Source organism: Erinaceus europaeus, chromosome 20, assembly GCF_950295315.1.
Source record: "Erinaceus europaeus chromosome 20, mEriEur2.1, whole genome shotgun sequence".
NCBI classification, from domain to species: domain Eukaryota; kingdom Metazoa; phylum Chordata; class Mammalia; order Eulipotyphla; family Erinaceidae; genus Erinaceus; species Erinaceus europaeus.
The window spans coordinates 1,730,965-1,754,380 of NC_080181.1; the positions used below are offsets into that span (position 1 = coordinate 1,730,965).

At 46.8% G+C, this 23,416-nt stretch overlaps 1 protein-coding gene across 5 annotated transcripts in view; it reads left to right on the forward strand.

The window, feature by feature from the left end:
• MRE11 (MRE11 homolog, double strand break repair nuclease) overlaps positions 1 to 23,416 on the forward strand; it is a 51,427-nt gene that overhangs the window by 15,609 nt on the left and 12,402 nt on the right. For all 5 annotated transcript variants that reach the window (XM_016192916.2, XM_060179667.1, XM_060179666.1 and 2 more), the window contains 10 exons: positions 2,280 to 2,465; positions 3,928 to 4,099; positions 8,205 to 8,285; positions 10,045 to 10,171; positions 13,312 to 13,412; positions 13,775 to 13,948; positions 15,805 to 15,867; positions 17,263 to 17,482; positions 18,652 to 18,732; positions 22,452 to 22,510. In XM_016192916.2, coding sequence (XP_016048402.1) covers positions 2,280 to 2,465; positions 3,928 to 4,099; positions 8,205 to 8,285; positions 10,045 to 10,171; positions 13,312 to 13,412; positions 13,775 to 13,948; positions 15,805 to 15,867; positions 17,263 to 17,482; positions 18,652 to 18,732; positions 22,452 to 22,510 — 1,264 coding nt within the window. The remainder of the gene's footprint in view (positions 1 to 2,279; positions 2,466 to 3,927; positions 4,100 to 8,204; positions 8,286 to 10,044; positions 10,172 to 13,311; positions 13,413 to 13,774; positions 13,949 to 15,804; positions 15,868 to 17,262; positions 17,483 to 18,651; positions 18,733 to 22,451; positions 22,511 to 23,416) is intronic.

Consider the following 23,416-nt stretch of genomic DNA (forward strand, 5'->3'; position numbering starts at 1 on the left):
GAGACCAAACCAGTGTAACAGAATGACCATGTAAATAGACCACAACGTCAAACAATGTAACAGACGGGATCCCAGCTGCAACAGAATGACCATGTAAATAGACCACAACATCAAACAATGTAACAGACGGGAACTAGAAACATACCAACACTTTGTTTTATTTTATTTTTGCCTCCAGGGTTATCACTGGGGCTCTGTGCCAGCACTATGAGCCCACTGCTTCTGGGGGAATATATATTTATTTGACAGGACAGAGAGAGATTGAGAAGGGCGGAGTAGGTGAGAGAGACAGACACCTGCAGAACTGCTTCACTGCTTGTGAAGCTTCCCCCCCTGCAGGTGGGGAGTGGGGGGCTTGAACCTGGGTCCTTGTGCATAGTGCTGTGTGCACTTAACCAGATGTGCCACCGTCTGGCCCCCCCAGCTGGATGATGTTATATAAAAACAGTGCTAGTTACATGAACCTGTGCTTTCCCTCTTCCCTGCTTTTACTCCAGTCAGCTACCCTGCTGTCCTTGCTGCTGCCGTACTCAGCCAAGCACAGCCCTAACCCTGCACCCAGCCCACCGCCTCCCTCCCTCCCTTCCCTGCCCACATGTCTCCTGCCTCTCCTGACTGCCCCTGTGTGTTGGTATGCTTCTAAAAACCCCTTCTGTTTCATTAGTTTAATACCCCCTGCTTAACACTGTATTCTATTTACATAACTACTGTATTCTATTTACATAACCACTGCTGCGGTCTATTTACATAAATCACTTTTACATTTACATGAAGCACCACCCTCCCTCCAGGGCATTGGTGGTTCAGTGGTAGAATTCTTGCCTGCTCCGCCCCCTCTCCTTGTCACACCCTGATTTTCACCAGTCACTTTTCTCTCCACCCTCTCTGCGTCGCATCCTGTTCCCACCCTACTGGGTTAGTATATTTATAAGGACAAGATTGTTGGTAGTTGTGTTAGTTTAGTCTAGCTTGTTATAGATTGTGCTGCGTCCTGCATGAATAAAGAGATACTGCGTACAGCTCAACCATGAGTCCCTGGTCGTTTGTTACCCGCCCGTGAAGCCAACCCGGCGAAAACAACACCTGTGTCTCCTCTCTGTGTTTGGCTTGGCTTTAGAGCATCTCTCACTACCTGACACAAAGACATTTGCATAGGACTGCGTGTTGTGTTACTGCCTTTTTCTCATGAGAGCCAGGAGAAGGCTGTGTTCCGTGGTGTACCCTCAGCGTCTGGAGGCCTGACCTCTGCGTGTAGTCAGTCAGTGGCCACTTCCTGCTGAATGAGTGAACGTGGGCTTGAGTGCAGGGACTGCCAGGATGAAGTATTTGAGTGCTTTTGCTTTAGTGTGCAGTCCCGTGAGTACCCATTCATTGGGGAAACTGACGATCCTTCCTAGCTGACTGAATCCACATGGATCCCAGTCACTTTCAAAGCCAGCAACAAGCAGCTCCTGACAGCTTTCAACCTGACGCTGTTGACTGGCTACGGAAGAAGGGCAAACGCTAGAAGAAGAAGAAGTGTGCAGTGTTTCTGGGCCAGTGCTGGGGAAGACAACCCTTCTTGTTTATCTTTTAATAATTATAACTTAGTAGGTATAGAACTAGAGTTTGTAGACCAATTACCTATATACTGTTGATTATAGAAAACTCATCTCATGTAAGGCTCTTTTTACTGCCATGCTTTTTATCATCAGTAAAATAAAGATAATGTTAGTTCAGGGTGTTGGCATAATTGGTTGAGCACACATGTTAACAATGTGCAAGGACCTGGTTCAAGCCTGCAGGTGTCTCTCTGTCTCTCTCTCTGTGTCTCCCCTTCCTCTCAATTTCTGACTGTCTCTATCGAAAAAATAAGTGAAGATAACAAAGATGATATTAAAAAATTGTGCTTATTTAGAGACTTTTTTTACTGTGCAAAATCTAGACTTCATTTCATTTTCTGTGTTTGCTTTCTGGGTGTACAATTAGACCATGTTGTAGGCTTTACTATTGCTAGAGCACTGTCTCTAGATAAAAGGACTTCCCCAGTTTGTTTCTAAATGCAGAATGGGCCATCTTCTCTCCCCAGGCTCGTGTTCATTTGCATTCTGCAGGTTTGCAAACCCTTTGAGGGAAGGGACTACTCACTCTCTCTGATTCTCATTCTCTTGCAGTTTCTGGCACATAGAAGAGAGAGAATAAATTTTTTAGTGAATAGTGAAAAATACAGATTTGATTTTTTTTTAATTTCTGGATTTTTGTAATATTATTATTATTATTATTTTTAAATCTTGGTATAGGAGTAAGCATGGAAGTACTAACTTCATCCCAGAGCAGTTCTTGGATGACTTCATTGACCTTGTCGTCTGGGGACATGAGCACGAGTGTAAAATCGCTCCGACCAAAAATGAGCAGCAGCTCTTCTATGTGTCACAGCCTGGAAGCTCAGTGGTTACTTCTCTCTCCCCAGGAGAAGCTGTAAAGAAGTGAGTAGTTGTCTTCCAAGTCAATTAATAAAACAAGCAGATGCTGCTATCACCTAGTCACCCCCAGACTGGATGTACTGGTAGCGTTGCTGTCTGCGTGTCACGTTTCTCTATGAAGACTAGTCACTGGGTGGGCGCTCACCATCAGTCTGGCCAGGTTTTAAGCCATCTTCAACAAGGCATCACAGTGGTCGTGACGATCTTGCTGTTCATTAGGCATGTTTAGGGCTCACGTTTCTGTTTGTTGTATTTCAACTTAGAGTGCTAGAGATGATTGTTAACTTCACACAGTCTACTTGTAACAAATTTACCTAAAGCCAACGAATGAGTTTTTCTGGTTATAGCTGCACTGTTAGAGTACATCACATTTCTTTGTTCTCATCATGAGAGTTATATGGTAGTTAATAATAACTAAAATTTTTAAAGATTGATTCTATGTATTGCATATGGGAGAGTTTTACATGAGACAGGAAAGAAAGGGCAGAATAACACTGTAGTACATGCAGTGCCAGGGGTCGAGCCTAGAGCCTGAGGCATGGGATCCCAGAGCTCTACCATTCGAGCTACTTTGCAGCCGCTAAACTCTGTTTTTATAGTAGGTTTTACCTTTGAGACCACTCATATTTTGGTAGTTGTGATAAAAAAAGATGGACAATAAAATAATAATAAATGTGGATGGGGACATAGAACCCTGTTTTTTGTTTGTTTTAAATATTTATTTCCTTTTTGTAGCCCTTGTTTTATTGTTGTTGTAGTTATTATTATTGTTATTGATATTGTCATTGTTGGATAGGACAGAGAGAAATGGAGAGAGGAGGGGAAGACGGGGAGAGAAAGACAGACACCTGCAGACCTGCTTCACCACTTGTGAAGTGACTCTCCTGCAGGTGGGGAGCTGGGGGTTTGAACCAGGAACCTCACACTGGTCCTTGCACTTTGCGCCACATGCGCTTAAGCTGCTGCGCTGCCGCCCGACTCCGTTTGTTTTTTTAACCTGAGCACTGTTCAGCTCTGGTTTATGGTGGTGGTGGTGGGGGGCTTGAACCTGGCGCTTTGGAGTATTTTGGAACTTTGTAAGTCACTAATAAAAAAAAGTAAGGAAATATTTTGTAGTAACAGAGATATGGGGAGTCGGGTAGTAGTGTAGTGGGTTAAGCACAGGTGGCGCAAAGCGCAAGGATCCCAGTTCGAGCTCCCGGCTCCCCACCTGCAGGGGAGTCGCTTCACAGGCGGTGAAGCAGGTCTGCAGGTGTCTGTCTTTCTCTCCCCCTCTGTGTCTCCCCCTCTTCTCTCCATTTCTCTCTGTCCTAACAACAATGACATCAATAACAACAACAATAATAACTACAACAATAAAACAAGAGCAACAAAAGGAAATAAATAAATAAAAGAAACAGATATGATACTTTGATCTTTTCCTGCAGAAATTTACAAAGTGACAAGGCATTTTTCTTCATTTCAGACATGTGGGTTTGCTACGAATTAAAGGGAGAAAAATGAATCTGCAGAAACTCCCTCTTCACACAGTACGGCAGTTTTTCATGGAGGATATCGTTCTGTCTAATCACCCAGACATCTTTAACCCAGAGAACCCTAAAGTAACTCAAGCCATTCAGAGCTTTTGTTTTGAGAAGGTAAACTCTTTTCTAGACAGGTCAACAATAGCTTTTTTGAATTGAGAGGTTTGTCTGTAGTTCAGTACCTAAGCAGCAAAGGGAAGTTACTACATTTGGTACATCTCTTACTTGCTATAGATAGTGCTGTCTTCGTGTTAGATTTGAAACGGGTCTATGAATGTTTGATATGTTTGTTTTGTTAGACTTACTAGTTCTTGCATAGAGTCTGATAACCACTAGTGTTTGCTACATGAGTTAAGGGGAGTTTAATTGAGCAAAGATTTTTTTTTTTTTGACACCAGATGGAGGGATATTATGTATAGAAGACACTTGTTTAATGAACCCCCTACTCTTTTCCTCCTCAGAAATATGCATATACTTTTTCTCTTTTTTATCCTGATTCAGTAATTTGTTCTATTTATTTATTTTCCTTTTTGTTGCCCTTGCTGGTTTTTTTATTCTTGTTGTAGTTATTATTGTCCTTATTGATGTCACCATTGTTAGATAGGACAGAGAGAAATGGAGAGAGGAGGAGAAGACAGAGGGGGAGAGAAAGATAGACACCTGCAGACATGTTTCACCACTTGTGAAGTGACTCCCCTGCAGGTAGGGAGCTGGGGGCTCGAACCAGGATCCTTACACTGTGCTTGTGCTTCGCGCCACATGCACTTAACCCGCTGCGCTACCGCTAGACTCCTAAGAGGCCATTTTTTCCCTTTTGTTGCCCTTGTTGTTTATCGTTGTTGTTGTCACTGCTGTTATTGTTGGATAGGACAGAGAGAAATGGAGAGAGGAGGGGAAGACAGAGAAAGGGCGAGAAAGACAGACACCTGCAGACCTGCTTCACTGCTTGTGAAGCGACCCCTCTGCAGGTGGGGAGCTGGGAGCTCGAACCAGGATCCTTATGCCAGTCCTTGTGCTTTGCGTCACATGCGCTTAACCCACTGCGCTACCGCCCGACCCCCTGTTCATTCTATTTAAGAAGCAGGTGTTTATTGGGAAAGGAGGGCATATGCTAGGGTCGCCATCAGACAGCTCTTTACCCTGACACCTGCCCCCCAAGCCTTATAGGGTGTGTGTATAGGGGCTCTCCTCCCCTGCCCATCAGACTGTTAATTGCAGATGTTCAGGTCTAACTGTGTGGGTGAGCTTGTCTGCTTTGTATCTTGGTCTCATAAGCAGTCATATGAGGTGGTGATAATGAAAGCTTACGTCTGCTGGGCACTGTTGGCAGCGTTTCTCACGTAACCCCCTGAGAATGCTCTAGGTAGATGGGGACCCTGCTGTGCACGGGTTACCCAGAGAGGAACAGAGCCATACAGTGAGTCACCGAGGTCGCGGCCGAGTGCCCTGTGCTCGCCAGTGTGGGGGTGCCACTTCAGGATAGCCGGATTCAGAAGCCGGAAGGAAGGCTGTGGCGGTGTCTGTCTCTGTGTGGCCCCGTGCTGTCTGCTCTGCTGGCTTCTGTCTTGAGCTCTGCTTCAGGAAGGCATTTCACATGGTGGCCTCCACTGGCTTACATTTCCTTGCTGCTGAAACAGCCATTTTCCTCAGCAGTGCGAACCCATCCCTTACGGTGAATGCCATCGGAGTGGGGCTGCGTGCTCATCCCTCACCCCATCTCTGAAGCTAACAAGAATACCAGCCAGGAAATGGTTTACCAGGCCTGAGTCAGGGAGCCACAGGCATTCAGTCTTGTCACAGCTGGCCTTGCAGCCTAGTTCATTCTTTGCTGTGGGAGATTGTCCTGTACTTTGTAGGATGTTTATCAGAGCCCCCTCTCATCTCTGCCCACTAGGTGCCAAGAGCAGCTCACTCCCTAGTTACAACAGCTAACGCAAGCTGCCTCAGGTCCCCTGAGAGGAAACCACCTGTGCAGACAGCCACAACGTCGGTCTCACTTAAACCTTGTGGTCTGTGATAGGCCATGAGCCCAGAGAGCAAGGCAGATGCTAGGAGTGTCACAGTGCCTCTTTCTCTGCACTTCCATCATTCATTCAGTTTCACTCACAGCCTCTTCCCAGCCTCCTAAAAAAAAGATTCATTCATTCATGATGAGAGGCCAGAGCACTGCTCAGCTCTGGCTTATGGTGGTGCAGGGGGTGCAGCCTGTGGCCTCTGGGTCTTCAGGCATGCAAGTGCTGGGCTTTTAACTCTGGACTCTACGCAGCCCTTCTTCTGAATTCCAAGTGAGCCGTTCTCTTATCTCTGCACCGGATCTAACACTCAGCAGAGAGCAGGTGTTTCTTAGTGCTTGTTGGGTTGAAAGAATGACTTGGAACAACTTGTTACAGACTTGTGCTAACATGGTTTCCCTAGCACATGCAGCTGTCCAGTGTGCTGCATCCCAGTAAATTAGAGCTCCAGCTCCTTGCCCGGCCGGACCAGCCACATTTCAGGGGCTCTGTAAGGTGCATGACGCTAATGGCAACCTCTGAGCAGTGCAGGTGGGAGACTGCAGCACAGGAAGTTCTGTTGGGCACCCTGGTTCTAGGAAGCTTAAGGGCACGGCTCCAGGGCTGGGGAGACAGCTCAGCATTACAGCAGAGAACTTCCATGCCTGAGGCCCAGAGACCTCTGGCTCAGTCCCAGCAATACCAGAACCAGAGCTGAGTGACACTCTGGGTTTTTATTCTCATTCTTTTTTTTTTAAAATATTTATTTATTTATTCCTTTTTGTTGCCCTTGTTTTATTGCTGTGGTTATTTTTGTTGTTGCTGCTGTCGTTGTTGGATAGGACAGAGAGAAATGGAGAGAGGAGGGGAAGACAGAGAGGGGGAGAGAAGGACAGACACCTGCAGACCTGCTTCACCACTTGTGAAGCGACTCCCCTGCAGGTGGGGAGCCGGGGCCTTGAACGGGGATCCCGGGCCTTGAACGGGGATCCCCACGCTGCTCCTTGTGCTTTGCGCCATGTGCACTTAACCCGTGCTACTGCCCGACTCCCTTTATTCTCATTCTTATAAACACAAACAAAAAAGTTTTTTCAGGCCCTAATTCTGAAATGTCAGACTTGAAGAGGTCCGAGTCACTACACAATGCTTACCCATAGTTTTTACAAAGACAAAAGCAAGGCAGATCTTGCCTCCAGTGTGTGAGCTTTCTAACTGCTGGAGTTCAGCTCTGAGATGGGCCCTGTGAAGGTACCTGCCCTCTGTGTAGGCCATTCGTGTGCAGGACTCTAGCACCTCCTTGGAACTTGGTCTCCTCTGTACAATGACATGGAGCAGCGTTTTGTCTGCAGATGGCTTACAAGTCTCATATGGCCTTGCATAGCTTCCGAGAAGAGGCACACGTGGTCAGGCTCTCGTGTTAACATGTGCAGGGGCTGGGCTTCAGCCTCCTGCTGCTCAGCTGCAGGGGAAATCTTCACAAGTGTGAGGCAGTGCTACAGGTGTCCTCTTCCTCTCTCTCCTCTATATCTCACCTTCCCTCTCAGTTTCTGTCCCTGCCAACAAAAATGAAAGTAAAGAAAAAATGTGTCCTTGCACAACTGCAGATAAGGTAACTTCAGATAATTGAAAAACGTGCATTACTTATTTTCTTCCCTTTATTTTTTTTTAAAGTAATCTTTTTACTTTATTCATTAATTCATTTATTTTCCCTTTTTGTTGCCCGTGTTGTTTTATTTATTGTTGTTGTAGTTATTATTGTGGTTGTTATTGATGTCATTGTTGAATCTTTACTCCTTTTTTGGAATCTTTTTTTTATATTTATTTACTCCCTTTTGTTGCCCTTGTTGTTTTATTGTTGTACTTATTATTGTTATTGATGTCGTTGTGGTTGGATAGGACAGAGAGAAATGGAGAGAGGAGGGGAAGACAGAGAGGGGGAGAGAACGACAGACACCTGCAGACCTGCTTCACCACCTGTGAAGTGACTCCCCTGCAAGTGAGGAACCGGGGGCTCAAACCGGAATCCTTACATTGGTCCTTGCACTTTGCACCACATGCGCTTAACCCGCTCACTACCGCCAGACTCCCTGAGAAGCTGTCTTTTAAAGGGTGTTAAATGAACTAGGAAATAAGTACCTGGGAGAATCTGTACCTGGGAGAATCCTGGTGGTTGGAATATCAGTTGCTATCCAAAACCAATTTAAAATAAGATTTTATTGATTTTTGAGATTGAAGAAATGCTGGAAAATGCAGAGCGGGAGCGTCTGGGAAATCCTCGACAGCCAGAGAAGCCTCTGATCCGACTGCGGGTGAGTCGTGTGTGAGTGCATTAAGCTCCATTGATTTTCAGAGGAGAGAGGCAGGAGAACACTCAGCCATAGCGGTCACAGCAGCACTACCGCAGGGAGGCAAAGGTGTGCCTGCTGGGCCCTCCACAGCCAAAGGCTGACAGGCTCCATTTCTCCCTCTCGTTTTCTAAGTAGACCTGTCTAGCAGGCTGATAGGTCTCTGATCTCTTTTTTTTTTTATATTTATTTATTCCCTTTTGTTGACCCTGTTTATTATTGTTGTAGTTATTGTTGTTATTTATGTCATTGTCGTCGTTGTTGTTAGATAGGACAGAGAGAAATGGAGAGAGATGGGGAAGACAGGGAGAGAAAGACAGACACCTGCAGACCTGCTTCACCACCTGTGAAGCTACTCCCCTGCAGGTGGGGAGCCGGGGGCTCAAACCAGGATCCTTATGCCATTTTTTGTACTTTGAGCCACATGCGCTTTACCCACTGCGCTACCACCCAACTCCCTCTGATCTTCTTTTTATGCTTCTCTGCCCTCGCCCCCTCCCACTTGCCTCCTGTTGGTATGCTTTTAAAAACCCCTTCTGTTTCATTTGGTTTAAATCCCCCCTGCTTAACACTGCATTCTATTTACATAACCACTTCATTCTATTTACATAACCACTGCCGTCTATTTACATAAATCACTTTTACATTTACATAAAGCACCACCTTCCCTCCAGGGCATTGGTGGTTTAGTGGTAGAATTCTCACCTGCTCCACCCCCTCTCCTTGTCACACCCTGATCTTCACCAGTCACTTTTCTCTCCACCCTCTCTGCTTCACATCCTGTTCACACCCTATTTGGGAAGTATATATAAAGACAACATTGTTCGTTTTAGTTAGTTGTTAGTTTAGTCTAGCTTGGTATAGATTGCGCTGCGTCCTGCATGAATAAAGAGATACTGCGTACAGCTCAACCATGAGTCCCTGGTCGTCTGTCTCCCATCAGTGAAGCTCAGCCGGACAGCCTCCCTCAAGCCTGCTCAGTGCTTCTGTGGCAAACACCCCCACACACACCTCCTCACCCTGTGAGGTGGCAGCCCCTTCGCTCTGGAATGTCAAACCACTTACTCCTTCTCCTTTCTCTTGTGTCACATGCCTTTATGTTCTCTGTCATCTGTCCTCAGCTACAGAGCTACAAGTGAAAGTGTTGATTCACTCAGAGCCAAGAGCAACAGGTCTTTTTTTGTTGTCTCCAGGGTTATCGCTGGGGCTCCTGCCAGCACTAGGAATCCACTGCTCCTGTGGTGGCAGGAGTGTGAAGGAGGCTGGCAGGCTGCCCTGCTCCAGCTGGGGAACAGTGCTGAGTCCCAGAGTGTGCTTGAGAACAGCTGCTTCAGAAAGCGATTATAACTCTCAGAAAAAAGTGTGGTGAGGGACCAGGTGGTGGTGCGCCTGGTTAAGTGCACACATTACAGTGCACAAGGAGCCAGGTTCAAGCACCTGGTCCCCATCTGCAGGGGTGAAGCTTCATAAGTGGTCTCTGTCTCCCTCTATCTCCCTTCCCCTCTCAATTTCTCTCTGTCTCTAATAATAAATAAACTGATTAAGATTTTTATTTTATTTTATTTTTAATATTTATTTATTCCCTTTTGTTGCCCTTGTTGTTTTAATTTTTTTTTAAAGAGTGGTGAGATTTCTGGAGGAGTCTCCTGGGGAACAAGTGTCTGTTCTAGGCACTTCCTTGAAGGAGTGGTTTCTGAAAGCTGACTGCTTGTTCTGTGCACAGGTGGACTACAGTGGAGGTTTTGAACCTTTCAGCGTTCTTCGATTTAGCCAGAAATTTGTGGACCGAGTAGCTAATCCAAAGGATGTTATACATTTTTTCAGGCATAGAGAACAAAAGGAGCACACGGGTAAGTGTGTGTGTGTGTGTGTGTGTGTGTGTGTGTGTGTGTGTGTTCCAGTGCTCTACTCTGCTCTGGCTAATGGTGGTGCTGGGGATTAAACCTGGGACCTCAGAGCCTCAGGCATGAGAGTCTTTTTGTATAACCATTATGCTGTCTCCTCTGCCCAACCACCTAGTTTTTATTAGCCCAGATTTAATGGGCTTCTTTTTTTTTTTCAGAATCAAATCATTAACAGTTGTTTATTTATTCATTCAATCTGAAATATTTTGGTTATTAATAAGTTGCAGAGTACTGGTCTTTTTGGGGGGGTAAGAGGTGGTAGTGGGATATGGAAATCCATGTCCTAGAATATGCATATATATATTTCCCCCTTTTTCTCCCCAGTAGGGTTATTGCTGGGATTCAGTGCTGGCACTATGAATCTACCTGTCCCAATAGTCACTTTTTTCTGTATTTTTTTTCCCTTTCTTTCTACTTTATTTGGAAGGATAGAGAGAAACACACACACACACACACACACACACACACCTGTAGCACTGCTTCATTATTCATGAAGCATCCCCCCTGCAGGTGTTTGGGGGGGGTGAACCTGGGTCCTTGTGCATGGTAATGTTTGCAATCAACTGGGTGTGCCATTGTTCAGCCCCCCCAGAATTTTATTTATATATATGTATATATATTCCCTTTTGTTGCCCTTTTTATTGTTGTAGTTATTATTATTGTTGTTATTGGTGTCGTTGTTGGATAGGACAGAGAAAATGGAGAGAGGAGGGAAGACAGAGAGGGGGAGAGAAAGATAGACACCTGCAGACCTGCTTCACCGCCTGTGAAGTGACTCCCCTGCAAGTGAGGAACCGGGGGCTCGATCCAGGATTCTTACACCGGTCTTTGAGCTTTGTGCCATGTGCACTTAACCTGCTGCGCTGCCACCCGACTCCCCCAGAATTATATTTTTATGCCATAAATTTTACTTATTTGTTTTTTGATGTATTTAATTATGAATTGAAGTGGTCTTGAATTTCTCGAAATTTTGTGAGAGTAGTGTCTGTGAGAATATGGGACATGGCAGCCCAGGAGATGACACGGTGCTAGAATTCTGGACTTGCAAGATGAGGGCCTGAGTTTAATCCCTGGCACCACTGATCAGACGCCCCATATGTCTCCCCCCAAGTAAATAAAATATATCTTAAAAAGTTAAGGAAATTTATCATATATCTGTATTTTTTCATCTATTTTGATGAGAGAAAACGATTGAAGAAAGACCAGAGCCTCAGGTATGAAAGTCTTTTGCCAGAACTATTATGCTGTCTTCCCAGCCTAACCCATTTTTTAAAAAAAGACTACAGACTATAGCAATAGTGCCTCATATTAATTGTTTCATCCATAGTCAGTTTTGTTCTAATAACTTCTCTTGTTTATGCATAAACTGCTCAGTGGAAACAGTGGCCCATTTGTGTTTTATTGAAAACATTTATTATTGTTTATGCTAGTTTTTTGTATTACCACCAAGGGTAATGCCTGGGCTTGGTGCCTATACTGTGAATCTACCACTCCCTGTGGCCACCACCCCCTTTTTTTTTTCTTTCTTTTTTATTTGATAGAACAGAGAAATTGAGAAGGCAGGGGGGAAGGGAGAGAGGCGCTTGTAGCCCTGCTCCACCACTGTGAGCCCCCCACCCACAGCTGGACCCAGGTCCTTGCCCTCTACCGGCCCCTCATTGTTTGTTGCTGCCCCTGCGGTGAGAGGAGTGAGTGCTGCCCCAGAGCTGGGTGAGGACAGGGTGCTCTGTGGTCCTCTTAGTGGCTGGCACAGTGAAGTGTCAGCCTCCTCTTTGGGCAGGAACGTTCATGCTCCTGTCCTGGATTTCATAAAAGACTTTGCCAGTCCTCACAGCTGTGCAAGTGGAGCCTTGGACTCTGAAGCTCTCCCCCGACTCCTGCCTCTTCTGCCTCCTCTGCTGGCAGTTCTCCTTCTCCTGCTGCACCTGCTCATGTTGTCTGTGACCATGCTCTCTCCCGCTCTTGCCTCTCTGAGTCTCATTGCTGGCTGTCATTGGTAGGCGGGCCCTGTAATCCCTGCACCAGCCCCAGAGCCTGCCCCACACTGCAGAGCCGTCGGCAGAACAGAGGCTGGGCAGTCAGGATGCTTCTTGACCTCCTGCTCAGAACCTTTTTTGGTTTTTGGCTTGGGGGTCCAGGCGCAGGGTTTGAGTTAGGTTCCGGTCAGTCTGTCTTTTTGTAAGGGGCAGCATCTGTGTTAGGGTAAAGCAGACATAGGAGCAGGGAGTTGTGAGGCCAGGCAGCGCTGCGCCTGGGTTCAAATACCCACTCCCACTTTCAGGGGGGCTTCACGATTGGTGAGCCAGGGCTGCAGGTGTCTGTCTTTCTCTTCCCCACTTTCAGGGGGGCTTCACGATTGGTGAGCCAGGGCTGCAGCTGTCTGTCTTTCTCTTCCCCACTCTATCTTCCCTCTCCTCTCAATTTCTCTGTCCTGTCCAAAAAAAATGACCGCAGTGGTGGGTTTGTAGTGCTGCCACCAAGCAGAGACAACGCTGGTGTCAATAGAAATAAATTAAAATAAAGAAAGATAGGGAGTGGCTATGGTTAGGTTCCGGTTTAATATTGGGGTTAAGAATAGTAGTGGTTATAGGAGGGTCGAGGCTAGGTTTCTGTTTTGAGTTGTGCTTGGGGTTAGTGTTGCTTTTAAGGCTTCCCTGGGACTTCATGCCTGTGCAGTGCCACTGTTCCCAGTGGAATCTTTTTCAAAGAGAGAGACTCTTATCTCTGTTCTGTTGCGATTTTTCCTGTAAATATTGGAGAGAGACAGTCAAAGCACTCCTGGTGCCTTTATTGTGCTTGGGGCTCCCACAAAGTGCCCCCGTGTGTCCCTCGGGTCTCGTGCCTGGTGAAGTGCACCCTGGGAAGTGAGCTACCTCCTGACCTCCCGTGAAGGAAGTTTTGACCCCAGCCGCTCTGCAAGGATGTGTACTTGCATATGCCTGAGAGACACGCACGTGCGTGGAGACCCTGTCAGGCCGTGTCTGTCAGGAGTGCCTTGCGGTCTGCCCCAGTGCTCACCTCACCGATGAGCTGGCTGCACCTGTCCTGACAGTGGACGTTGCTGCTTTTTCTTTACTCCTCTTTAGGAGAAGAGATCAACTTTGCCAAACTCCTCACAAAGCCCTCAGAAGGAACAACTCTAAGGGTAGAAGACCTTGTGAAGCAGTATTTTCAGACTGCAGAGAAGGTGAGCTTGTAAACTCAATTCTTCCTGCCATGTCACTTCCCCACAGGTGCCTAAGATCAGAATGTGGACATCCTCAGGGTTTGCCCACCATGCTGGTCATCCCAGTCTCTGAGCCACCAGCGACTTAAACCTCTGTCCTGTGCTCTCCTCCTGCCTCTTAGTTTGACTTTACCTTTTCTCACCTGTAGAGTTTGTCGGCTGGTCTAGTTGCTCTTCATTTTTCTGTTTTATTCCCCCCCAGTGGTAACCTTTCTTTTCTCCCTGGTAACTCTCTGTAATTTCCGGTTGACCTAGAATTATCAGTATTTTGTGAGGAAGGGGTGCTATATTTCCTGCCTCGGTGACTTGTGCCCATCTTACAGAATGTGCAGCTCTCACTGCTGACAGAAAGAGGAATGGGGGAAGCAGTACAGGAATTTGTGGACAAGGAAGAAAAGGATGCCATCGAGGAATTAGTGAAATATCAGCTGGAAAAAACACAGCGATTCCTCAAAGAACGCCACATCGATGCCTTGGAGGATAAAATTGATGAGGAGGTGAGGGCCACGGCTGGGTGGAGAAGTCCAGTCTGCTTACGAGTGCCTCTGCATTTCTTGTTGGCAAGCTGCTGTTCACATCTCTGATTTGTTTTGTTTCCTCATTTGTACAATTGCCTTAAAATAAGAATTAAATTAGGGAATGTCTTGTACATGTCTAGAATAGAGCCTTACGTATCACTGGTACCCACTGGTACCCAGTAACATTAGTCATCCACATATGAGGCCAAGAAAGCTCAACCCTCCCGAGAAGCAGCCAGCACCTCCAGGACTGAGTTTCAGGGCAAATCTTAAACATCTTGCTTTCTGCCAAACTCTCCCCAGTGCAGCTGCTCAACCAGGAGCTGCCAGTACTTAGCATTCTGCTAAGGAGCTCCAGTCAGTGTGAGAGAGTGAGCGAGCGAGTGCTGGTCACTAGACAGGTTGGACACATTTTGGAAGCTTCTTGAGGGCAGCAGGTTTCACTACTTCACTCGCGGTTGTGTTCTCAGCTCCCATACGCGCACCTGCTATATAGCTGGTGCTCAGTAAGTATTGAGTGAGTTGTCAAATAAACGAGCTCTTTCCCAACTACACAACTGGATTGTCAGAATCTTCTGTTAAAAAAGTTTATTTTGGGAGCGCAGCGGGTTAAGTGCACGTGGCGCAAAGCGCAAGGACTGGCTTAAGGATCCAGGTTCGAGCCCCCAGCTCCCCACCTGCAGAGTGTTGCTTCACAGGTGGTGAAGCAGGTCTGCAGGTGTCTATCTTTCTCTCCCCCTCTCTGTCTTCCCCTCCTCTCTCCATTTGTCTGTGTCCTATCTAACAACAACAACATCATTAACAACAATAATAGTAACTACAACAATAAAAAACAAGGGCAACAAGAGGGAATAAATAAATATCAAAAAAACATTTTAAAGTTTATTTTATTCATATTTTGGATAGAGAGACATTGAGAGGGAAAGAGGAGATAGGCAGAGACAGAGAGACTCCTGCAGACTATAACGTGCACCACCAGTGGGCCCTGTAAGAGCCTTCTGAGCAGAAAATCTTGGCCAGGCCTCTAGACTCCTCCGGTTTCAGGACTGGGCGGGCACACGGCCAGAGTCCCAGTGGCCTGCTGAATCAAGTGTGTCGTCAGAGCCCTCTGTCAGCTTTTATCTCACAGAGCCTCCTGTCTGGAGACCAGACAGCGGTACACATAATTCAGCCTCTTGAAGGGGTTTTCAGTTCTGTTTTACTGAAGTAGAGCACACACAGGATATTAGAAGACTCTGCAGTCTGACTGGTGAGACGTTTTGGCAAGAGGTAATATAATTTTGCTTTGAGCCACTTTTCCTGAGGACACATTTCTGACATTTTAGTGTGAGTCACTGTTAGGATATGTTCTTTTTTTTTCTTTTCTAATATTCCCTTTTGTTGCCCTTGTTTTATTGTTACAGTTATTGTTGTTATTGATGTCATTGTTGTTGGATAGGACAGAGAGAAATGGAGAGAGGAGGGGAAGACGGAGGGGGGGGAGAGAAAGATAGACACCTGCAGACCTGCTTCACCACCTGTGAAGCGACTCCCCTGCAGGTGGAGAGCCGGGGACTCGAACGGGGTCCTTATGCCAGTCCCTGCGCTTTGCGCCACGTGTGCTTAACCTGCCGTGCTACCACCCGACTCCCTGAGATATGTTCTTCTAATCAATCTTTTGTGAGGTGAGACCAAGCTCTATTTCCATTCTTGACTCTTTGGTTATACTGGGAATGTTTGCTGATGAACTTCAGTCCATTGTCTCACACCTGGCAGCAGGAATGAGCAAGTTATTGTCGCTTATTATTGACATATTTGTGTCAAAAATAATTGTGGTTTACTCTCTTGTGATCCAGGTGCGGCGTTTCAGAGAAAGCAGACAAAAAAATACCAATGAAGAAGATGATGAAGTCCGAGAGGTAATTTTCCTGCTACAGCAGGAAAGCTGTGCTTGTCAGATTTCTGAGCTAGAGTATCTGGTAGGTTTCTTCTGAGTGGGTTAGGCTCAAGACTTGAGTGTAGTGGGTGGGACTGAGCAGGGCAGGCAGAGTACGGCTATTTTTTTATTTTATTTTATTATCTTTTTTTTTTTTTTTTTTTTTAAGATTTCATTTATTTATTTATATATGAGAAAGATAGGAGAGAGAGAAAGAACCAGACATCACTCTGGAACATGTGCTGCCAGGGATTGAACTCAGGACCTCATGCTTGAGAGTCTAGTGCCTTACCCACTGTGCCACCTCCTGAACCACACTATGATTATCTTTATTTACTTATTTTACCAGTATACTGCTAAGCTTCGGCATATGGTGGTGCTGGAGACTGAACCTGGTACCTTTGGAGCTTCAGGCCCAAATGTCTTTTTGCAGAACTGCTGTGCTGTCACTCCAGCCCAAGAATAGCTACTTACTCTACTTCAATCCATGTGTCTCTTTCCTTTTGCTCTTGTCTTAAATGTACTTGATTGTGGCAGGGTGATGGAGTGAGCATATTCCTTATTAGTCGAAATACTGCTTGCAGTACTTCTAAATATAAAATGAAATTTCACCTTACTAAGTTGGTATTCTAGGTAACAGAAACAATGTTTTGGGTAGCCTTGCTACTCAAGTAAACCCACAATGTTGGGGCTGGGCAGTGGCGCACCTGGTTGATCAAACATTTATAGTGCACAGGGACCTGGGTTCGAACCCCTAGTCCCCACCTGGAGGGGGAGAGTTTTGCAAATGGTGAAGCAGGGCTGCAGGTCTCTCTCTCTCTCTCTTCCTCTCATCCCCTTCCCACTTGGTTTCTGACTGTCTCTCTCCAATAAGTAAATAGAGGTAATTTAAAAGTAAATAAATATATAAGATCTATCAACCTTTCAAAGATGATGAAGATCACAGAAGATACCATAGTGGCATGCAAGAAGACTCTCATACTTGAGCTTCCAGAGTCCCAGGTTCAATCCCTGGCACCACCATAACCCAGAGCTTTACAATGCTCTGCTGAAAAGAAAAGAAAATTTAAAAAATGTTGAAGTTAGGTCTTCAGTTGATGTATTCCACCTGATTATTTTTGACACATTTGCTTACTGCCCTTTTTTTTATTATAAAATAAATCTTTTATAAAAACTCTGGAACCACGTGGTGACACACGGTAGAGCACATACTTTCCATGTTCGAGTCCCTGGCTCCTTCCTGCAGGGGGGTAGCTCCATGAGCAGTGCTGCAGGTGTTTCCCTCTATTTCTCTGTCTCTGCGAAAAGACAGAAAAACAGCTCTGCACCCCCTATGAAATACACGTTGCTGACTGCCTGCCCCCACTGTCCCTTGCAGGCCATGACGAGGGCCAGGGCCCTGCGATCTCAGTCAGAAGACTTTGCTTTCAGCACCGATGACCTCCTGAGCATAGACATGGCCGAGCAGATGGCGGAGGACTCCGATGACGACAGCTTGGCAGCCACAGTCCCGAGCAGAGGAAGAGGCCGGGGACGAGGGCGCAGAGGAGGGAGAGGGCAGAGCTCTGCGGCCAGGGGGGCCTCTCAGCGAGGAAGGGGTCAGTCTCCACACACTCCTCCAAACACTGTAGGCCGGCTCACCGCCATTGTCCGTTGAGCCATTTTATATTTCCCCCCGTTGGATACATGCTTCCATGAGTCCTAGTGGCCTCTTCCTCCTCCTCCTACTCTGAGAGAGAGAAGAGGAGGGGGGGCAGGGGCAGGGCTCCACAGCTCTCTACGTTGCTTGTGGAGCTTCCCCTTTGCTTGGTGCTCCCATGTGTTGCTGGGGGTTTGAACCCAGGCCCTTGTGCATAGCAGTGGGTGTGCTCTCCCGCGTGGATTCCCTCCCAGCTCTGAGTCTGTCTTAGCAGCGTGTTTGCCTCAGGTGTAAAGTCAGCTGTGACATGGTTGAGCCATGAGTGTCTGTTTATTTCACACAGGGCTTCGATGGCTCTTGTGCTCTTTCCTCGAGAACTTCAGTGTTTCTCACACAGACCTAAAGGGCACGTGTCATTTTGATTTACTCTCACATGTACAAAATAGAAGTGAGGCCACTGAGCTCTCGAGGAAAAAGACTGGCAATGGTGTTGGCAGCAGAAAGTCTCCAACTCAAAGGAGTATCACTGCTCACAGTCTCCATGCTTACACTCTTACTCAAAAAGACGACCCCCAAGCAGTGTGGATGTTAGAAGCAGTTACTAACCTAGTTAGGAACACTGTTGGCTTTGATGTGAGCTTGCCACTGAGTGCTCCCAGCCACAGAAAGTGCTGTCTGCTTCCTTAGGAAAACCCATCCCAAGGGTTCTTCGAGTTTTTACCATAGGAAAGCTGGCGAGATGGACAGTGCTCTAGTTAATAATTGTTCACTAGAAATGATTGCCTTCTAGTAATAATCATCCTCATCATCTTTACAAACTATTTTTTAAAACTAATCTGAGTGATGTGATCCAAATGGGTCTTCTGTGAGCAGTGTGGTCTCTGAGGATTGATTGATCAGAGTAGATGTTTCTTCTGTCACGTGTGTCTTACATGTTAACTGTGCTATGCCATGACTTCATTGAGATTTCATTTTGGCTTTGTGTTTTTTTTTTCCAAAGGACTGCTCAGCTCTGGTTTATGTTGGTGCAGGGGATTGAACCTGGGACTTTAGAGCCTCAGGCATGAGAGTCTGTTTGCATAACCATTATGCTACCTACCTCCATTTGGCTTTGTTTTTTTACTGCAGCCTCTGGTCTGGAGACTTCCACACGAGGCCGAGGTTCAAAGGCCGCTGCGTCAACATCTAGAAACATGTCCATCTTAGACGGTGAGTGCAGACGGCAAAGGACTCCTTGGAGGCCGCTGTGCAGAAGGTCAGGCTGAGCATGACTGAGGTCACATAGTCGATTATTCTTTCAAAGATTTTCCACTCATCAGAGCTGTTGGAGACTGGGAGCCTTAAAAGTTGCTTTAGGGGAGTGGGGCGGTAGCGCAACAGATTAAGCGCATGTGGAGCCAAGGACCAGCAGAAGGCTCCCAGTTCAAGCCCCGGCTTCCCACCTGCAGGGGAGTTGCTTCACAGGCAGTGAAGCAGGTCTGCAGGTATCTCTCTTTCTCTCCCCCTCTCTGTCTTCCCCTCCTCTATCCATTTCTCTCTGTCCTATCTAACAGTGATTACGTTAATAACAACAACAATAATAACTACAACAATAAAAAAGGGGGGGAAATCACTTTAGAGTGGCCCGGCGGTGGTGCCGCAGGTTACTGTGGGTGGGGACCAGGGTTCATGCCCGTACCTGCAAGGCTTCCTGGGTGGTGGAGCAGTGTTCCAAGTGTCTCTCTCTCTGTCTTCTTCCCTCTCAGTGTATCCTATCACATAGAAAGAAAGGAAAGAGAATCACTTTATAATCCCTTACTTTTAGACAAAGGTGGCTATTTCCTTCCAGAGGGATTGCTAAGTCACAGTGATGTTGGCATCTTTGTGTTGGTTTGCTCCCCTTCCCCCGACCTCTGAGAGAAATAGTTTGGCCCTTGCTAGTTTCGCCCCGCTTTCTCCCCGCCCCCTATGCTAAGGACGCCCAGAGTCCCAGCAGCAGCCGCGGAGGGAGAATGATAGGGAAGCACATGGTGTGGTGATTTGCCCGTTCATGAATAAAGATTAAACTGCAGCTTCTCAGCCCAGCTGTGTGTCCCCGAGTCTCTGGTCGTCTCTGTCTACCCCCGCGAAGCTAGCCCGGCCTGCTGGTGCCTCTGAACATTAACAACACAGTGAGACCACTGGGTGGTGGATTAATGATGACAGAGATGCTGGGAGATGCTGGGAGAAGCTCGGGAAGCTTGATGGCAATATTCAGGTCATTGTAGAGTTGGCTTCTGTCGGGTTACAGTTGGCTGGCGTTTGCCAGCTCTCTCCGCTGCAGAACCGCCAGGTCCAGCACTGCTCCCATGGGGTGGGGGGTGGGGGGTCTCAGCAGAGCGACTCTTCTTGTGTCTCTAATTCCAGTTTCCTTCAGTTTGAGCCTGTTAGTTAATTAGTTTTTGTTTGTTTGTTTGCCTCCAGGGTTATCGCTGGGACTGCCTGCACTATGAATCCACTGCTCCTGGAGGCTATTTTTTCCCTTTTGTTGCCCTTGTGGTTTATCGTTGTTATTGTTATTATTAGTTACTGCTATTGTTGTTGTTGGATAGGACAGAGAAATCAGAAGAGATAGGGAAGACGGGGAGAGAAAGATAGACACTTGCAGACCTGCTTCACTGTTTATGAAGTGACGCCCCTGCAAGTAGGAAGCTGGGGGCTCAAACCGGGACCCTTAAGCTGGCCCTTGTGCTTTGCGCCACGAGCGCTTAACCTGCTGTGCCACCACCACCCAGCCCCCGGGCCTGTCAGTCATTCATTGTGTCACCTGTCAGCCCTTCAGTGCCATTAAGTAGTGTTCTGCTTTGTTGATGCCTGACAGACCAACTTGGGTTGTTTTAAGCAGAAAGCAGATCCAGGTGTTTTGTTTTCTCTGGAACACTCATGGGGGCCCCCTCTGCGTCTAGAACCCCATCTGTCATCATCTCTAGAACGCATGGCCTCATTCTCTAACGTGAGCCCCTTTCACTGTGCCATGTGTTTCTCAGAGACATCCAAGTCTTCTCTGTTACCCACTGATTACATGGACAAAAGCTTCTGTTTGTGTAGAGATGATAAGGCCCATTCTGGTGCTTTCAAATGTTCACAAGTTAACATGCGTGATCATTTCTAACTAATAGCACTAAGAAACTTATTAAAAGAGACTGCAGGGCTAAGCCAAGTTAACGCAAAAGCCAGGAGTTCCTGAGTTGTGTTCCAGGCAAAGGGGTTGGTGTGGAGCTGGAGGGAAGAGCAGGCCTCTGGGGTCAGAGTGTGGCCTGCTCACTCTCCAGCTCTGGTGCAGACAGGCCCATGCTCTGTGAGCCCAGGACAGGGCCCGCTGAGTTCCTGCTGTCCCTGCGGGCCCAGAGCCTGGCGCACAGTAGGTGCGTACTCTGCTTGGACTGGGCTGAGCACTGGCTCCTGCCACCTGTCTGCTTCTGCCTCTCCGGGTTCTCTGAGGCAGACCTGTCTGCTTGTGGCGGCCTCAGGACAGCACAAAGTGAGGCTGACAGCTGTGTGGTGTGATAAGAACTCTGCTGCCTTTCTCTCTCTCCTCGGGGAGACATTCAGGATGGTGGGGAATGTTAAACCAACAAGTCACAAATTCAGCTTACATGGAAAGATGAGTGTTCTGCCTACGAGGATTCTGGACTTGTGTGGTTCTTTGAGCACTTACCTTTTCCCAGGTCTCTTTTGCCTGTGTTTCCTTCCTCCTCGTACCCTGTTGCTTGATTGAGTTGTCTGGAGAGGGCTGGGTGGACAGATTTGTTACTAGGAAACAGTTAAGCTCAGGAGAAAACCCTCTGGCTGGCTGCTTCAAAGTTACCTAGATTTTGGTATCCAGAGGAAGACAGGATAAGATAGTAAAGTAGTTGACAATTTTTTGTGTATGTGTTTTGTTTTGTTTTGATGAGCTGGGGACCCTCGTGTGTGACATTTCACGACTCTAGTTTCATTCAGGTAGAGAAGGGAGATACCACAGCCCCAGAGCTTCCCCTGGTGCTCTGGCTCTCCCACATGGTGCCTGGACTCAACCCTGGACTGTTCATGGGGTCTACACAGTAAGCTTTTTCCTCTGGACCCCAATGCCATCTGTCTTCCTTTCTTTCTTCCCGCCCTCCTTATCTTAAAAGATAGACTTTATTATTTGTAAGGGAGGGGAGGAGGGGGAGAGAGAACCAGAGCATCACAGCTGGTACAATGGTACAGATGGTGTCTGGGGTTGGACTCAGACCGTATGTTTGTTTCTTTTTTTCTTTCTTTTTAGTTATGAGACATATAGGAGGAGAGAGAGAGAGAACCAGACATCACTCTGGCACATTTGCTGCCGGGGATTGAACTCAGGCCCTCATGCTTGAGAGTCCACAGCTTTACCACTTGTGCCACCTCCTGGACCACAGACCGTTATGTTTCTAACCAACTTTGTAAAGCAAATACTGAAGGGAAAGCTTTGCCATGGGATGACAGAAGTATGCTGCTTTCTAGACTCCCTGCTGGACTGTGCTAAGTAGTGTGTATCTTTAACATAAGTGAGGACAGGGAATCTCTGGAAACCACAGCCTCCTGATGAAGCCACAGGGAGATGCTGGCAGCTTTGGAGGGAGACCTGGGTGTATGGAGCTTAGTCCAGTAGGTGAGCCCGTGTGCTTAGAGCAGGCTGCAGGAGCGGGTCAGTGGACACCGCCTGCTTCTGTATTTCAGATCAACCAGGAGCCTGTGGGACTGGTGGCGAGGCCTTGACACACAGAGCATCTGATTCTACTTCCCTTCAGATTAAAAACAAAACGTAGACAGTTGTATAATTGCTTAAGGTGTTTTTTTTTTTTTTATAGCTAAGACTTAGAAGATTGTAAATTAAAGAAATGTGCTTTATTTTTTGTTATTTTAAGTGTTGTTTAATAGTGTGTGTTTTATATTTTTCATTATAGTGTTTAAATCCACAAGGCAGCAGCCATCCCGAAATGTTGCTACTAAGAATTATTCAGAGGTAAAAAAAAAAAAAGAACTTGTTGTTTTAGTAATTTGTGCTTCTGGAAATGGGCAGTGGGTACACCTGGTAGACTACACCTGTCACCATGCACAAGGACCCAGGACCCAGGTTCAAGCCCCCGGCCCCCACCTGCATGAGGAAAGCTTCATGAACAGTGAAGCGGTGTGGCAGGTGTTTCTCCTTCCTTTTGATTCCCCCTTCCCTCTCAATTGCTGTCTCTATTTCAAAAAAGAAAATCATGCTTCCTGCATTATGAGTTGGCAGTTGTTTGTTCTATAATGTAAGTACAAAGAGCAGTATGAACCATTGGAGCTGGAGAGAACTTTACTGCTTAGCTGGAATGTTCTCTATAAAATAATAAAGTTTATGATTAGAAATCCATAACTAGAGGGGCCAGGCAGTGGCTCACCTGGTTAAGTGCTCACATTATAGCGCACAAAGGCCCAGGTTCACTGCACTCACGGCACTGTCACTACACATTTCCAAACAGGACCGTGCAGCCATACAGAGTTTCTGTCCCGGGGGTTGGTTGGTGGTGCACCTAGCCAAGTGCCAGTGTTAACAAAGCAAGGACCCAGGTTCAAGACCCCGGTCCCCACCTGCAGGGGGGGAAGCTTCACTAGAGGTGAAGCAGTGAGCCAGGTGTCTGTCACCTTCTATCCCCGTACCCTATAAAATTCTCTCTGTCCTATCAAATAAAGTAAATAATGTCTTTACCGTTCCCATCCCATTTGAGTATTGAGCACTGATGGTCTGGCTCCTTACTCACACCCAGCCCTGTGTGGGTCCTGCACCTCCTAACAGCACTGCCTCCTGCACCCAGGCTCCTGTGGAGCTCGGAGAGGAGTGAGCGCAAACACAGGAGGCACTACATAGAGCTCTGGTTTTTTTTTTTTTTTTTTT